At 43.9% G+C, this 17755-nt stretch overlaps 2 protein-coding genes across 2 annotated transcripts in view; one reads left to right on the top strand and one right to left on the bottom strand.

Moving 5' to 3' along the window:
• Positions 1-5928, top strand: part of LOC115103837 (nucleosome-remodeling factor subunit BPTF-like) — a 52622-nt gene extending 46694 nt beyond the window's left edge. The window contains 4 exon segments of the mRNA XM_029624817.2: positions 511-703; positions 1066-1150; positions 2138-2324; positions 3544-5928. Of these exon segments, the coding sequence (XP_029480677.2) occupies positions 511-703; positions 1066-1150; positions 2138-2324; positions 3544-3580 (502 nt within the window). The 3' untranslated portion in view covers positions 3581-5928.
• A 3420-nt stretch (positions 5929-9348) lies between these two features.
• LOC115103839 (UPF0450 protein C17orf58-like) lies at positions 9349-17134 on the bottom strand. The gene is made up of 5 exons (XM_029624825.2): positions 16863-17134; positions 14055-14687; positions 13534-13620; positions 12967-13158; positions 9349-10988 (listed from the first exon to the last, which is right to left on the bottom strand). The coding sequence occupies exons 1-5, from the start codon at positions 16924-16926 to the stop codon at positions 10801-10803; spliced, it is 1164 nt and encodes a 387-aa protein (XP_029480685.1). The 5' UTR covers positions 16927-17134; the 3' UTR covers positions 9349-10800.
• Between the last annotated feature and the right edge of the window lie 621 nt (positions 17135-17755).

Consider the following 17755-nt stretch of genomic DNA (forward strand, 5'->3'; position numbering starts at 1 on the left):
CTGTCTTGCCCACCACTGACTAAAACTACTTACTGTGTGCTAATCGTACTACGTGCTATTTGCAACGCACTGTTTACTAAAAACAACCTTCCAAGCAACAAATATCAGCATTCCAGGCTCATCCATACTGAGACTGCATCTAATGCACAATTGCGTCGATTCCCGGCATTTGTTAATTTTGGTAGAGCTCATTCCCTATTCCCCTATACACATGGGACTCCAAAGACTATCCTCTCCTTCAATAGTGTGCAGCGAATTCTACTAGATGTAAACCTGAAATGAGTATGTCTAGATCACCCTGGCTTTTAAAGCGTACACATTTTCTGAAATGTTCCTTACTATGAAAATGTATTAATTTCACATAACCAAAATGCCGCCTATTTAGAATGCGACTAGGGTATTCAGACACGCCAGAGTCTATTTCTTCAATAAGACTTGGAACAGAAACCAGGGTCGTGTTCATCAAACACAATGAACGTGACCCACCCCTGCCACCCTCGCCCCGCTCAGGTTCTACATCGGCTGCGACCGCTGCCAGAACTGGTACCACGGCCGTTGCGTGGGCATCCTGCAGAGCGAGGCCAACCACATCGACCAGTACGTGTGTCCGCAGTGCCAGTCCACAGAGGACGCCATGACAGTGCTCACGCCGCTCACCGACAAGGATAACGAGGGGTTAAGGAGAATCCTGCGCTCCTTACAGGTATGCCACCCCTTCCTTCCCTCCTCCCTTCCCTCTCTACCTAGCGTAGCGTCGGGACGGTACAAAGCCTTCCTCTGTTCTCATCTCTTATCTGATCTGTACGCTGGTCCCCTGGGCGGCACTTGGACAACTGCCCTGGCTACGGGGGTTTTTCCACCCTCTTCCTTCTCTCCTCTCTCTTCTCCTCTCTCTTCTTCCCCTCCTCCTCTGTGTCCGCATGGCACGGACGTAGCCGGAGCACATCTGTGTTGAACCAGCTGCTTCCAATGCCATTTTCAACCTCTGTTTGTTTTCCTTCTTTTTCTGCACGTCTCTCAAGTGTCTCCTCTCTCTTTCTCCCTCTCTCTCCCTACCTCTCTCAGGCTCACAAAATGGCGTGGCCGTTCCTGGAGCCAGTGGACCCGAACGACGCCCCAGACTACTACGGAGTCATTAAGGAACCAATGGGTGAGTGGGGGGAGAGTTCTGCCGGTTTGCATTGATTCAACATTGTAAAAAGAGGTGCTGTTGTCATAAGTGGAATAGTCATCACAAGGGACTCCTAAGTTGTTACACACAAACACACCCCCAAACACACACACACACACCCCATCGCCCTGCTCGAGAGGAAAGGCCTCCAACTCAGATCAAACTGCCCATGTAAAAGGCGGACTTGTGTCAACAGGGCCTTTTTGAACTTCCACACAAACAAACCATTAATGAGCTGGCGGAAAAACCCCAGAGACTCCTACACTTGGACACGACAGTAGCCCCCTTCTACACTACAGTGCATTTGACTTGGGCCTGGAAACTCTAGTCCACTGCCCGCAAAAAAGAAACCTTTTCACCCTGCAGAAAGAAAAGCCAAGTCTAGCCACAACGGTCCGGACGGTGTAAGTTTGGGGTTTGTAGATGAAGTCTGATGACAGAGAAGAAGGCCCTCTTTGATATGGGCACGGGGTCGGTCTGCTGACTGGGTGGGGGGTGAGGGAAGGTTAAGAATCGGATATGTTTGTTTAAAATGGAGCCCCGGGGCGCGACACGGGAGAAAACCACTGCTGCCCTTTGGGGAATTATGAAGGACCAGGCTTGTTGCTAGCTTACCTCGCTACCTATCGTAATAATTGAGGGTCAACTTTCAACTTCTTTCAAAGGCAAATGTCATAACAATGACAGCATGTTGCTAGAATCGACTGGTCGGCCGCTCGGTCACATCCCGTGTAATTCACTTTGAAAGGGCCGAGCCAGAGTTTGAGGTTTGAATCTGGCGTTGAGCTGGGATTTCTGACAGTCAAGTTGATGTACAAGTGATGTATTGCACTTTCAGACTCATACTTGAATATCTATCAAACATTCACACCACAAAAACTGCAATTACTTTTGAAGCAACTATGCGAGATGCTGGAGAAGAGTCGTCCGAGGTGATTCATGTTCTGTTGTCTTCCTCCCTTCTAGATCTTTCTACGATGGAGGAGCGGTTGCAGAAGCGCTACTACATCAAGCTGACAGAGTTCGTGGCGGACATGACCAAAGTCTTCGACAACTGCCGTTACTACAACCCCAGCGACTCGCCGTTCTACCAGAGCGCCGAGGTCCTTGAGAACTTCTTCGTCCAGAAGCTCAAAGGGTTCAAAGCCAGCAGGTAAGACCTCGTCAGTCAACTCTGACCTTTTGAACTCTGAGCTCATCCTACCCTTTTCACTTTAGAGCTGTCCAATCCATGCTCAATGTCCTTAGCATCCCATCTCCTGTCTTTTGCATGTAGTTTTGCATCTATACCTCCTCCCCTGCATTGTGTGTTTGTGTGCTTATGGTCATGTGCTTCCACCTGCATGTGTTTATGTCATCCATTCTCTCTCCCTCTCTTACAGATTGTGATGTCATAAGTCTGGCCTTGTAGTTGGAATCTGAGCTGGGTGCCGGGGTCACTCTAAAAAAAAATTTAAAACATTAGGCTATCCTGGACCTTGCTGTTTTTATGTCTTTAAAAACAGCATCAAACTATTTGTAAGAAAGTATATTTACAGTATAAACCACACCGTAGGTGTGTTTTTTTGTTGTTTTTTTTAGAAGGAAAGACACTTTAAAAACATTTCTCCATTTTGATAATGGCAGCCATGTTGGTCACAAACAGCAATCAAGGGAAACATCTGTTTTCAACATTTTTTACATTCATTTCAAAGACGACAGATATTCGATGGAAGTTGAGTTAATTTCTGTTTATCTCAATCTGGTGATGTGTGAGGCACAATATCAAGTATCGAAAAGGTTAGTTCACAACATGGTTGTGATTAGATTTTGCTAAAATGTTGAAAGTCATTTCTCACATGTAATGTTGTATTCAACTCAGTTCCACATGTGCAGATGACCTATCATTTAATTGAATGGAGTACATTTATTGTGTAGATGAAGTGCAAAGATTTCCTCTTCGCTGGCCATTTTTAAAAGATTAACAACATTTATCAGTTAGTCTTTTATCTGAATTATTAATGTATAATGTTATTGTTTTATGTGCATATTATATCCTTTTGTGAAGGAGTATTGTATGTTCAAAAAGAAAAATAATGGTAAGATATAGGTCATAGTTTTTTGTGTAGCTTTGCAGTTCATTTCTGGTGAACTCGACTGTCCCATGTTTTACATGGTATGTTTTCACTGTATATACAAGCCATATAGAACATTAAACGAACATTACACCAACATGGCTGCTCTCTCTGCTCAAACGTCTGACCCCACTGGCATCCAATAACTGTTTTTGTATTCCCTCGTGCATATTTTGTGATTTGTCAAGCTTTTAATAAAAAACAAAAACACGTCAATCGATCACATCAACTGTTTCCCCTTCTCTCTGCGTTCTGTAGGTCTCATAACAACAAACTGCAGTCTACAGCATCTTAGAATACACAGTCGGCACTCCTTCTAAAGCTTACTGTCAAAATGGCTGCCAATGTGGTTCCCCCTGACCACTCGTACTCCAATGGGGAAGCCAGGCTACTTCTTACGTGTCCACACACATACCACCACACCTGTCGGAGTGGGAGTTACACCCCCGTTTAAAACCAGCACACGCTCCTCGAAGATCGTAGCCGACGCATGCTTCAGGCCGAACGGCCTTGTTACCAAACCGTATGAGCCCTCGCCACTCCTCAACCACCTCTAAGGCCGTGGAAAGAGAAGAGACTGGCAGTGGAAGGTTCCATTATCCAAACCCTTAGTATTCATGATGGGAGATACCACATCCCCAACAGACGGGGGGAGGGAGGCTCAGACTTTCAGTTCCTTCCTTCAAAGGACTTCCGATCTGGTGGAAGAAATGGAGGGATGGCGCGAGAAAACCCCCCTGAAGTCAATAAGCTAATGGGCCGTTCAAGGGCAGTACGAAACAAGGCAGCAGTAGACTCTTTTCAAGTTGTTTATTCCGTAACTAATCTCACATCTCTTTTGTATCAGCTATTCTTCCTTCCCTGGGGGTCAACTCCCATTTCAGACTGTATGTCCCAAATGTCACCATATTCCCTATATAGTGCACTACTTTTGACCAGAGCCATATGGGCCCTGGTTCAAAAGTAGTGCTCTATAAAGGGAATAGGGTTCCATTTGGGATGACAACCACTGACACTTTCCAGCTGTGTCTGCTTCCTCATCTCGTGATCCCTCAATCGAAATGGGTCTAAATAGCACACACCTGTCTTGCTGCTTGTGTTTGGAATGAGCTGATCCTAGATCATCGTGAACTCACTTGGTGCCACCTTGAAGATGTATGTGCCCTGACCTCCAAACAGGCCATGGAGAGTCCCAAGTTACCATTTCTATGTCATGTCTCACAGTGGAAATGCTATCCTGTTTGTAAAACATTCTTTTTTCTGACGTTGAACCTCTGTTTTCCTTTTTCTTTGTTACCACCTAAGATGGGAATATTGGTGTATATGAAACAGCCGACAGAGAAAACAAGCTCTATTTCTCGCCATGTAGAGGCTTCTCTAACATTTTTAATTGAAGACATTCATCCGATGAAAACAAGAAAAGCACTCCGAAGTCCTTCCACAGGAAAATAACCGAGGATGGACTTGGAGAATGTGAAAACTGTTTAAAGGGCATATTTAACCTAAGTGTACTGACCATCCACACCGCAACCTCCCCCCTCTCTCCCCCAATGGTTTGTCAAGAAGGTTGGATCACATGCATCTCTCAACTCAATAGGCCCCCTATAAAGGATTAAGTCAAATGCTTTTGAGTTTTCCACTGCATCAAGTAAACATGTGGTCTAGAACAGTAAATCAGAAAGTCAAAGTTGAGGAATCTTTATTTTAAATTGGGGTTTGTATGAAGATTTTTTTTAGGAACTTTCATTTTTATCATATTTGGAACTCTTCTAAACTGTAATAATTGTGTCGAGGCAGTACTGTTTGTTGGGGGGAGAACATTTTTGGAGTTGTCACTGGTGCTCTTAGTTAATATCTCTTAAAGATCAACTTAATAGTAGGGGGGAGCCTTAGGTTTGAAGAGGGGTTGGGGTAAATTTCATTTCCGTTTTGGAAGTGAACTGAAATTTCCATTTTCAATGGAGTTTTAGTTTACTTCCTGAATTGAAATGGAAATAACCAAAACCCTGGTTTGAAGTGCCAACAACTTTTTCGGAGGTGGACTGAGTTGAGAGATGAGGTGACCGAAGCCTGTTTGTTTGTCAGTCCTATTCACAGACCTGTTTGCATTACAAACCATGCACTCCAGTTTCTATTCTTACATGCATCGTCCACCATTTGTATTTCATATTGTATAATATGGCTGTCAATATACAAAGAGATTTTAGAGGTTTTTAGAGCATTAGTACTTTTATTTTTGTCCATTTTTAACCAGCAACTAAGCCTACCTGTACATTCAATAGATATTCTCTATCTTTTGTCAAAGTGAACTCTACATTTAGGTAAAATTGCCCTTTATATTAAAAGTGCTGCATATTGTGTGCATATTGATTTAAAACGGGGTAGAGAATGTTGACTCTTCTTGAAGATTTTCTTTTTTAAAGAACCAACAAGTTCTACACATCTCTTAATAACTTCATCACAATATCTGTTTTTATTTATTCATATCGCTGAAAATATTACATTTTTTAGTAAATGTAAGAGGAAACATAACTGGGGAAAAATACTATGTTTTTAACAGATTGTGGCAACTCTTAAGAGATCCTTTTTTGTACTTGATAGGACATTTCATCCAAGATAATAAAGTCATGTTTTTGACATCGATTGTCCAATGTGCTGTCTTCTTTGGTTTTGTGTACTTATGTTGTAATTCATTTGTGTTTAAGGGCCAGGAGTTTTGTCCGGACTTGTTGATCCTGTCAAGTCACGTGGTCAGGAACGTATAATATAATGAATACTAAGTAGTTTGTACCTTTTTCATCCCTTTCCACGGTGGAGTTGAATTAAGTTGCCTCAGACACTAGAGTCAGCTTCCCTGCATTTCCCCCTGTAATGTTTCAGGTATTTTGGTATTTATTAGAATCCCCATTAGCCTCTGAGAAAGCAAAAACTACTCTTCCTGAAGTCCACAAAAGGTAAGACATTTGTGGAGGATTAGCTGACCCTAGATCTGTGCCTAGATGCAACTTCTACCCAGACCAGAGCAGGGGTTGATGCCTGAGGGCAGCACTTATACTTTGGGTACCCCCACACACACACATTGTATTTCCCCTCTATAAAGGAGTGTTGAACACAAGTCACTGCTGTCATTAAAGGAAAACACCCCAACATTTTTGGGAGGGTATTTGTTTCATTAGTTCATTGTTGATATAGTCCCGTGTCATGCATTTTGCGTCATATGATTCTGCGTTTTTCATCATATGATGCAAAATACATCATACGGGCCAGATTTCTGGATTTTCAGTTACATATCTTGAAAACTTTATTGCTGACATGCAAAACCTTTTGGGACTATTATCAACAATGGACTAATGAAACAAATACCACGAGAGTTTTCCTTTAACCTTCCCCTCTCACCGAAGACACACACACCCCTCCCTCTCTCTCTTCTTCACGCTCCCCCTTCACTCCAAACCCCTAACTGAATCCAGAGCTTTGCATGGACACCAAATGGACTACAGATGACCACAAGTCCCATCAATTCCTCTCACTGTGGCTTGGGGGCTGGAACTCTCTCTCTCTCTGTCACACAGGAAGGAACTAGGACAAATTCCCACCTCTTCCCCCATCCCAACCCCTTATCCCTATTCCTCTCCATAAGGAATGTTGTCCCACTGTGATGGTAGCCGAGATGCGAGCGAGCTCCCGTTTCCTGCCCGCCTGCATCTGTTCTCTCCAGCTCTGTTCCCAGATGGACTTCAAAGCATGGGAACGGCTTGGTTCGAAAATCATTCCCGAGGCCAGACGGAGCCCCTATTACACCCCAATTATGACCCTGTTTTTGGGCACTTAATCGCCTGGGGTTATCATCATGATTGAAACAGTATTTTTTAACTATACTCTCCAGTTCAAATCTGTGTGCACCATACATGGAGATCCTATAATTCACTAGAGAGGCTGATGTCATAGACCCTCATAATTCCAGAATGTGTTCATTATGGCAGCCATCTTGGTCAGGAATGAATCCAAAAGTGATTATATATGTACTTCTGTGGTGCCATTCAAGAATGTGTGTTTGCAAGGCTTCGGCTGAGTGTTAGCCCCCACCGATAACACATGAATAAGACCCACAGACCACACCGACACCCAATGAGTAAAAAAACAAATACATCTTTATTAGTTCCATGTAGTATGAGATGAGATATGCGCAGTGCAAACCTTTGGCTTTTCTCTCATTTTAAGTATGATCATAGTCAAAGATGACAGGCCAGACCCAAGGTCTGTGGCCTGGATGTCTACCTTATCATCCATTCAAAGTTTTCCCTCAGGAATGGAGAGCCCAGGATCTCTCTTTCTCTCCCAGGGTCTCTCTCTTTCTTGATGTATGTACATACAGTGCCTTCAGAAAATATTCACATCCCTTGACTTTTTCCACATTTTGTTGTGTTACAGCCTGAATTTAAAATGGATCAAATTAAGATTTTGTGTCACTGATCTACACACAATACCCCATAATGTAAAAGTGGAATTTTGTTTGTAGAAAAAAAAAACATAAAAGATGAAAAGCTGAAATGTCTTGAGTCAATAAGTATTCAACCCCTTTGTTATGACAAGCATAAATAAGTTCATGAATAAAAATGTGTTTTACAAATCACATAAATTGCATGGACTCATTCAGTGTTCAATAATAGTGGTTAACATTCTTTTTTAATGACTACCCAACCTCTGTACCCCACATACAATTATCTGTAAGGTACCTCAATTGAGTAGTGAATTTCAAGCACAGATTAAACCACAAAAACCAGGGAGGTTTTCCAATGTCTCTCAAAGAAGGCCACCGATTGGTAGATGTGTAAAAAATAATACAAAATAAAGCAGATGCTTAATATCCCTTTGAGCATGGTGAAGTTATTCATTAGGTTTTGGATGATGCATCAATACACCCAGTCACTACAAAGATGCAGGTGTCCTTCCTAACTCAGTTGCAAGAGAGGAAGAAAACTGCTCAGGGATTTTACCATGAGGCCAATGGTGACTTTAAAACAGTTACAGAGTTTAATTGTTGTGATATGAGAAAACTGAGGATGGATCAACAACTTTTTGGTGGCTGCATCATTTTATGGGTATATTTGTCATCAGCAAGGACTCAGGAGTTTTTTAGGACAAAAATAAACAGAGTACAGCTAAGCACAGGCAAAATCCTAGAGGAAAACCTGGTACAGTCTACTTTCCAACAGACACTGGGAGACACATTCACCTTTCAGCAGGACAATAACCTAAAACACAAGGCCAGATATACACTGGAGTTGCTTACCAAGACGACATTGAATATTCCTGAGGGGCCTAGTTACAGTTTTGACTTAAATCGGATTGAAAATCTATGTCAAGACTTGAAAATGGCTTTCTAACAATGATCAACAACCAACTTGACAGAGCTTGAAGAATGTTACCAAGAATAATGGGCAAATATTGTACAATCCAGGTGTGCAAAGCTCTTAGAGACTCACAGCTGTAACCTCTTCCAAATGTGTTTCTAACATGTACTGTCTATGGGGCGGTGAATACTTACCTGATCAAGATATATTAGTATTTTATTTTTCATAACTTTGTAATAAATATTCACATTTTTTTTCCACATTACAGAGTATTTTGTGTTGATCGTTGACCAAAAATGACAACTAAATCCATGTTAATCCCACTTTGTAACACAACAAAGTGAGGAAAAAGTCAAGGGGTGTGAATACTTTCTGAAGGCACTACAACCTTCTTTCTCTTCTTTCTTTTTTGCCTTCCCTCCTCCTCCTTCTCTCCTCCTCCCTCTCTCCTTCCCTCTCTCCTTCCTTCCTTCCTTCCTCCTCCTCCCTCTCTCCTTCCTTCCTCCTCCTCCCTCTCTCCTTCCCTCCTCCTCCTCCCTCTCTCCTCCTCCTTCCCTCCTCCTCCTTCCCTCCTCCTCCCTCTCTCCTTCCCTCCTCCTCCCTCTCTCCTCCCTCTCTCCTTCCCTCCTCCTTCCCTCCTCCTTCCTCTCTCCTTCCCTCCTCCTTCCTCTCTCCTTTCCTCTCTCCTTCCCTCCTCCTCCCTCTCTCCTCCTCCCTTCCTCCTCCCTCTCTCTTTCCCTTGGCCACTCTCAAATGTCTCCTTTGAACTTTGTCCGCATCGGTTGTGGGTGTGTGTGTGTGTGTGCATGAGCAAATAAGGGTCAAAGGTGGCATTAGCTATCACCTCACCATCTCCAAAGAGAGCCGGCAAGGAGAGCCGCACTTTTCTGAATCCGTGTGTCCAGGTGCCCTGGGGGGATCAGATTCCCGCGATTAGATTTACAAAAACAACCACTAATACCACCAGGTTCCCTTATGAAGTCTGTCTTCGCCGTCGGATGTTTCAACGTGTACACTTCTTTAACATTAGAAAACTAGCTTAAGTTTGGTCTCTTTTCTCAACTTATCCCTCCTCTGGGGTTTGTTGTTGTTGATGCTGCTTTTCCAGTCTTACATCCCACCCCCCTCTTCTCTTTCACATACAGTAAAAGTGCATTTCCTGCAATCAAATGACAGGAACAAAACAGTGTGAAGATGCGACCGCTTTTCTTACAGGCATAAATAGGAGATTGCTGATATTGTACATTCAGTCAATAGGAAGTCCTTTAGAGTTTCCTACCAAGTTCGAAAGGTGAAATGTAATTGGACTCTTGCCATTGGAGAAGCACCCGTGTGCAACTAGATCTGAACAGATAGTCTTTCCCATGGATGATTGGGATAACCTGGAACAAGCCAATTGGAGAGATGTGTGTGTTCGCATGAATAGTGGAGCTGGAGTTGGCAGTCTTCCTCCCTCAGGGCAATTATGGGCTTCTTTCACATGCTCGGACAACATCTTCAAATGTGGACACGGGACAACCAAAACATTCTGATGAAAAGTTGTGTTACATCGAATTAGCCAATGAAAATGTCTACCTAAATTATTCCATTGAAACAGAACTCTGGGTTCGCTGGCAGAATATTGAAATCGTAAAAGAAACCAATAAGAGGGATGCACTGATCTGACCAATTCATGTACCAGACATGAAACAAATGATCATTTGAAGTACTACGACATCTTAATAAATGAGTATAGAAGACTTATGAACAAAGAGATATACTAGAGAGCTCATCTTTTACCTTTGTTAAGTGTGCCCTCTATCCAACTAAATGCTCATGCACAATAACAGAGAGCAACAGTGTGAGGAAATGGGGCAACACTTCAAGCAGAGGTTTGAAGACGAGAACCTTTGATATAGACTCCACTTGTGTCTTCTATCAAAGAGGACGCAAAGCTACAAGGCAAAGACTGTACAGACAGACAAGCAAAAACATTACCACTCAACCTGGATTATGACACAAACAAGTGCAGGAGGTCCATGCCGTAAAAAAACAACAACACCTTGGCCTCGTCCATCTACGTCTCGGCTGAAATGCTGCAGGGTTATAGGTCACAGTCATTTCATGTTGACGGCTGCAATGTCTTTTCCACCGCTGCAGGGGGCGATAGTGTGTTTTGGTTTCACCTACACTTGGAGCGGGTAGCCTCCAGGGCTTTCTGGTGTCTCCTCTTGTTGAAGCGCTTGACGTAGTTGTTGCTGCGCAGGAGGCCGTCGCCTGGCTTCAGTTTGCCCCCCAGCAGGGCCAGAAGGTCATTGGGAAGGTGGCGCCTCCGGTGGTAGATCTGGCCCATTACAATGTACCGGCTACCTATAGAATAGCATTGGGGTAAGAGAAGGTGTCAGTGAATTTATTAGCAGTATTTGGTCTCTCTGCTCAACTGGTAGACATGAGTTCAGTACCATTGACTATACTAGCATACCATATAGCATGGAGAAATGTATTGGGAATCGATTAGAAGTAATATGCTAGTGTTGATATCGGAACATAGCCATGGTGGAACTTTGTATCCCTCAAATTCAAAACTTGACCGCAAAGCCAGTTCCACTGATTTTTTTCATTGTTCTCCTCTAAACAGGGACTGATTTAGACCTGGGACACCAGTTGTGTGCTATTAATGATCACATAGAACAGAAAACCAGCAGTACTTCAGACAACCAGGACGGGATTTGAATACTCTTGCCCTATATGGTCTACTACTGCACCATATAGGGCAGGAGAGCTACCATCCTGTTGGTTTTCACTCCAACCCTGCTCCTGGAGAGCTACCATCCTGTAGGTTCACTCCAACCCTGCTCCTGGAGAGCTACCATCCTGTTGGTTCACTCCAACCCTGCTCCTGGAGAGCTACCATCCTGTTGGTTCACACTCCAACCCTGCTCCTGGAGAGCTACCATCCTGTAGGTTCACACTCCAACCCTGCTCCTGGAGAGCTACCATCCTGTAGGTTCACACTCCAACCCTGCTCCTGGAGAGCTACCATCCTGTAGGTTCACACTCCAACCCTGCTCCTGGAGAGCTACCATCCTGTTGGTTCACACTCCAACCCTGCTCCTGGAGAGCTACCATCCTGTTGGTTCACACTCCAACTCTGCTCCTGGAGAGCTACCATCCTGTAGGTTCACTCCAACCCTGCTCCTGGAGAGCTACCATCCTGTAGCTTCACTCCAACCCTGCTCCTGAAGAGCTACCATCCTGTAGGTTCACACTCCAACCCTGCTCCTGGAGAGCTACCATCCTGTTGGTTCACTCCAACCCTGCTCCTGGAGAGCTACCATCCTGTTGGTTCACACTCCAACCCTGCTCCTGGAGAGCTACCATCCTGTAGGTTCACACTCCAACCCTGCTCCTGGAGGGCTACCATCCTGTAGGTTCACACTCCAACCCTGCTCCTGGAGAGCTACCATCCTGTAGGTTCACACTCCAACCCTGCTCCTGGAGAGCTACCATCCTGTTGGTTCACACTCCAACCCTGCTCCTGGAGAGCTACCATCCTGTTGGTTCACACTCCAACCCTGCTCCTGGAGAGCTACCATCCTGTAGGTTCACTCCAACCCTGCTCCTGGAGAGCTACCATCCTGTAGTTTCACTCCAACCCTGCTCCTGAAGAGCTACCATCCTGTTGGTTCACACTCCAACCCTGCTCCTGGAGAGCTACCATCCTGTTGGTTCACACTCCAACCCTGCTCCTGGAGAGCTACCATCCTGTAGGTTCACTCCAACCCTGCTCCTGGAGAGCTACCATCCTGTAGGTTCACTCCAACCCTGCTCCTGGAGAGCTACCATCCTGTAGGTTCACTCCAACCCTGCTCCTGGAGAGCTACCATCCTGTAGGTTTACTCCAACCCTGCTCCTGGAGAGCTACCATCCTGTAGGTTCACTCCTACCCTACTCCTGGAGAGCTACCATCCTGCAGGTTCACTCCAGCCCTAATCTAGCGCACCTGATTCTAATAATTAGCTGGTTGATGAACTGAATCAGGTTAGTTATGTAACCTTTATTTAACTAGGCAAGTCAGTTAAGGACAAATTCTTATTTACAATGACGGCCTACCAATGACAGCCTACTGTCGTTCTGCCCCTGTTCAGGGGAAGAACGACAGATTTTTACCTTGGAGATTCTGCAACCTTTTGGTTACATCCCCTACGCTCTAACCACTATCATACCTGCCGCCCCAATTACCACTGGATTGGAGGGAAGCTCTCCAGGAACAGGGTTGGAGAGCCTTGATTAAGGGGATAGGGTGATATTTGGGATGCGTTTATTGGTTCCTTAAGTTGACACTTACCTAGTTTGATGTCAGGACAAGGCTTGCTACATTTGTAGGTGTCCAGGACTAGGAGACGCACTTTGAGAAAGAAGCTGTCTGGAGTGACGTAGAGGCGGCTCATCTTGTAGAAGCCATCGCTGCTCACCATCAGTGTGATGAGTCTAATCCCCTTACGCACCATGTCTATGTCATGAACGATCCCATTGACGGCTGAAATGTCAAAGGTAAATGGTCAAATTAAAGTAAAGGTCATTGTTTTTTAACTCTAAAGTGGATAGCAGCAGAGAGCACTCATAGGTACAGATCTAGGATCAGCGAAATTGACCCAAGATCAGCGTTTTGGGGCAACTTCACCCTGCACCATGGTGAGAAGACTCTACATGACCAAAGGGAATGTCTGTCAATCCAGTCTAAACTACAGCATGATTGGCAGGTGGCAAATAGACAACACCAGACATTGTGTCATGCCCTTATTTTGTCCCCTTTTCCTATCCCTTCACTTCACTTCGTCTTTATGGAGAGATGGTCAGGCCATCCATCTCACTCTCATACAATAGTCTAACCATCGTTCACACACACACTCACCAAATTCACTGTAGCAGTAGTGGTCTCTCTCCTCCTTCTCCTTCCGGCACTCACTCATGCAGACGGCCTCGTGAGTGAAGTCAGACTCTGCGAGTCAGGGAGACAAAGAGAAAAGAAGAGAGAGACAGAGATGAGAAGAAGGAGAGAGTGACCGACCGTGCCTTTCCTGCTTGTGTGGAGCCAGACTTCATTCCAGTGTCATTCGAAGGACCAGGGTTGTCATTACAGAACCCAGGCGTCGCAGTCCGCAGGAGGGGGCTCCACGTTCCCCCTCCTCCCCGCTCCGGTCTCAACCCTTAATTACTGCATCCTAACTGATCTCACTTAGGCATATTTAGCATTGCTATCATGACCTCTCACCCCCCAAGACTTCACACAAAGGGACATATTCAATCCAGATGTAGGCAGCAACTTATGGCTGGAGAGGTAATTAGCTAACTATCCCGAAATCGCAGCAGTCTCACTGTGACGACTCCCTTTGTACCATACATAGTGTGGGGGTGCAGTGTCACTTTCCGTACCTCGTTTCAGGATGTCGAAGTGGTAGAGCAAGCTTGAGGAGCGACGGTTGAGGAGCACAGATGAGCGGCTGTTATTCCGGTTGGCGCCGCCAGACTGGTACAGACTGGACTTCCCTCCAGGGCGATTCTCCTCCGGGTCCAGCTTTCTGGTTGGGGGGTCTCTGCGAGGGGAGGTGGCTGGGTGAATGTGGGGGTGGCCCCTGGGTCTGGAGTTGGGGTGACTGTCCGGGTCAATCTGCGGGGGGTTGTTGAAGTAAGTGTGGGGGTCTCGGTAAGGGTCCACGTTTACTTTTTGTGTGCGGTTGGTAGCAGCGGTAAGTGGCGTTTTGGGAAGTGCTAGACTGGCCTCGCCGCGGTTCTTCTCGCTGTTGTGCTCGATCAGGCGGTCATTTTTAGGGCCCTTCTTGCTCTTGTTGTGGGGGCCGGGGCGAGGGTCACTGTGCTTGGGCCAGACCCCAGAGGGAAGGGGGTGGAGGGCGTACTTGGGGTCCCCAGCTTTGCTGCTCTTTTCCAGGGGCTCGTTGATGGTGAGAGAGGGGTCTTTGGCCCCTAGCCTTGTGCTCTGGTTCTGGCCAGGGTCGGGTAAAACACTCTGGCCCTTCTCAGGGGGGGTGCTTATCACGGAGAACAGCTCTGGATAAAGCAGGCAAGGACAGTTACACCCAGCAGTATATTATAACTGTATCATATCAATGGCCCCATATCATACCTCCATCATATAAGGTTCTGAGTACAGTTGACTGCTTCTTAATATAAGCAATAGCTTGAGACTATCAATATTTTTTTAACTGTCAGAGCTGGGTAAAAAAAAAGCATTCCAGTTCTCTGCCCCTTCCACTTAGAAGAAACTACAAAAGGACATGAAATTACAAGAGCCTGTCTCCTTGAATGTGTTTAAAGCTAGGGTAACAACTATGGTGAACAATGAAGTGGGGGCTGTCAATGTTCTGACCCCAGGGTGCACCACACCTCCAAAGTATCTTGCTTGCTCAATCTTTAAATGGCTGTTTTTCAAACTGTAATGCTCTGTGTTTTATTATGCTGTAAATGTGTGGTGATATTTGGCCAGGTCTCTTGTAGAATAGATATTTCATCTCAATAAGACTAACCTGGTAACATCAAATAAAAATAAATAAAAAAAGAGTGTTGGCACTGAACTAAAGCATGCAAAGTGCACTGCACATGTTCTATTCAATTGTGTTTTTTTTGTTGTCTTTTTTTGTGTCACCATATAATCTAATATATTGATATTACATTGTCATTTATAAAGCCATTTTCATCCAGATCTTAGAAGTATGTCTGTATAGTCTTACTGTCAGCACACAAGCCAAACACCCAAAAGTAAAGTAAAACATTCACATGATCAAATCATTGTAGACTCAATGATCAAAATCGACATTATGGGGTGGCAGATTGACAGGAGGTAGCAGTTAGGAGCGTTGGTCCAGTAATTGAAAGATCACTGATTCGAATCCTCGAGCCTACTATGTGAAAAATCTGTTGATGTGCCCTCGAGTAAGGCACGTAACCCTAACTGCTCCGGTAAATCACTCTGGATAAGAGCGTGTGCTAAATTACGTAAATGTCTAGTGGTAGTATGCTTTGTCATTCGAACTAGCTGTAACTGCCTGACACCGATAGTTGTCAGATTAGGAGAATGTCACTCTTTTTGTGAACTCCAGCTATATGATATGCACATTCCAGATTATTATATTGTTGCAAAGTAGCATATACAAATATTTAATTAGATATGTCAGAGATTTAATTATAGGCTTATATTCGTGAAAGATAATTTTTTAAAATATCAATCATAAAATGTACTTTAATTCCAAACATAAATATACATAAAGTCCTGCCATCCAGGAACTCATATCAAGCTGTGTCAAAGGAAGGCGCGATAAATTGCCAAAGACTCCCAGCCACTCAAAGCCATAGACTGTTCATTATGCTACCGTCCGGCAAACGGTACCGGAGAATCAGCTCTCAGACCAACAGGCCCCGAGACAGCTTCTGCCCTACGCCATAAGACTGATAGATAGCCAGACTGTTGGCTATCTATCAGGTAAATTAAGGGTACCCAAACTACCTGCACTGACTGACCCTATGCACACTCGCGAGATGTTATTTACACACACCATTAACACACTCACTCACACACACACTACACTGTCACTCCCACACAAAACCCTAACATACACACATGACACACTCACAGACACTTTTACACTCATAATTTGCTGCTGCTATTCTTTTCCTTATTTTACTCTTATTAATTATCTATCCGGATACCTAGTCACTTCACCCTGACTTCATGTGCAGACTGTATCTACCTCAAATACCTCGTACCTCTCTGCACATTGATCTGGTAGGTTACTGGTACTCACTGTATATAGCTACACTCTTGTGTATTTTATTCCTCGTGTTAGATAATATTTTTTATTATTATTTTTAAACTGCATCATTTGGGAAAGGTTCGTAAGCAATCATTTAGTCATGTCTATTACTAAAGTTGTATTCGGCGCATGTGATAAATAAATAAAATGTCGATTTGATAAGCAAATATATATATATATATATATTTCTTTATTGCACCTCTGAGAAAATGCTTTATAAAATCACCATGTCATCACATTTACAATAGATACAAAAAGGTTTCAAAGTATATTAGTTTTAAAACTTGCTATTTCCTAATGGATCTTCTGATCTACAATAATACTGTCACCATTCTTCACCATTCTTCTCCTTAATGTAACATGTAAATGTAATAAGACATAGTTGGAAAGCAGCAAGAATTGTTACCCGACTTACCATTGTCCTCCGCGTCAGAAAAACTAAACGCAAGTACCAGCAGGAGTAGAATAATCACTGTCATCCTGAAAAGTACTATTGGACCAACTTCGAAGTCTGCTGGAGTGTCTCTGAATTCCTGAGGTTTATATGCCTCGAGCCTGGAATGGGAGGCGTGTCACTGCGAGGCAGAGGTAAATAGAGTGACATCAGAGACACTTCATTCATGAAGCCATAGAGGTCCTATTAAATTCCCAATTCTCTGCATGAAACGCCCTTCGGTCTTTAGTAGGCTACTGTGTGTGGGGGCATTTAAAAAAAAACGTGGCCCAGATTTTAGCCTTTAATTCCACTAATTACTGATGATAATGATTATTAGTGATTACGGATTGTGATAGGCTGTTGCATTTGACCAGTCATTTTTTTAAAGTAACATGGTGTTAAAGTTCACAGTTAGCGATTGTTATGTAAATTACATCTGAAAAGTACCAATGGCCTGGTTTTGGTCCTCAACATAGATTATCCATTATATTGACTAGATACTCTAGTACCCGCTCTAACAGTGAAAATAAATGTCTTAAAAAATGGGAGGCAAGATCAGGTGGGACAGATTCGCGTGTGAACGTTTCCACTAGTTACTTCAGCCCCAATGTCAAAATATGTCTATAGTAAATATTAATGAAAACAAAAATGATATTTTTGGTCTTAATTTAAGATTAGAGTTAGGCATAAGGTTAGCAGTGTGGTTATGGTTAGGTTTCAAATAAATGTTTAAAAGAGACATTTTAATAATTGCCGTGTTAAGACGTTGTGGCTGTAGTAACTAGTGACGACCAGGCACAACTCCGATATAAAGTGTTTTTTTCTCAAAGTTGCCGGGATGTCACGTGTCCTACTTATATCAGTACACTCGT

This window comes from Oncorhynchus nerka, linkage group LG15, assembly GCF_034236695.1.
Source record: "Oncorhynchus nerka isolate Pitt River linkage group LG15, Oner_Uvic_2.0, whole genome shotgun sequence".
Taxonomy (NCBI): Eukaryota; Metazoa; Chordata; class Actinopteri; order Salmoniformes; family Salmonidae; genus Oncorhynchus; species Oncorhynchus nerka.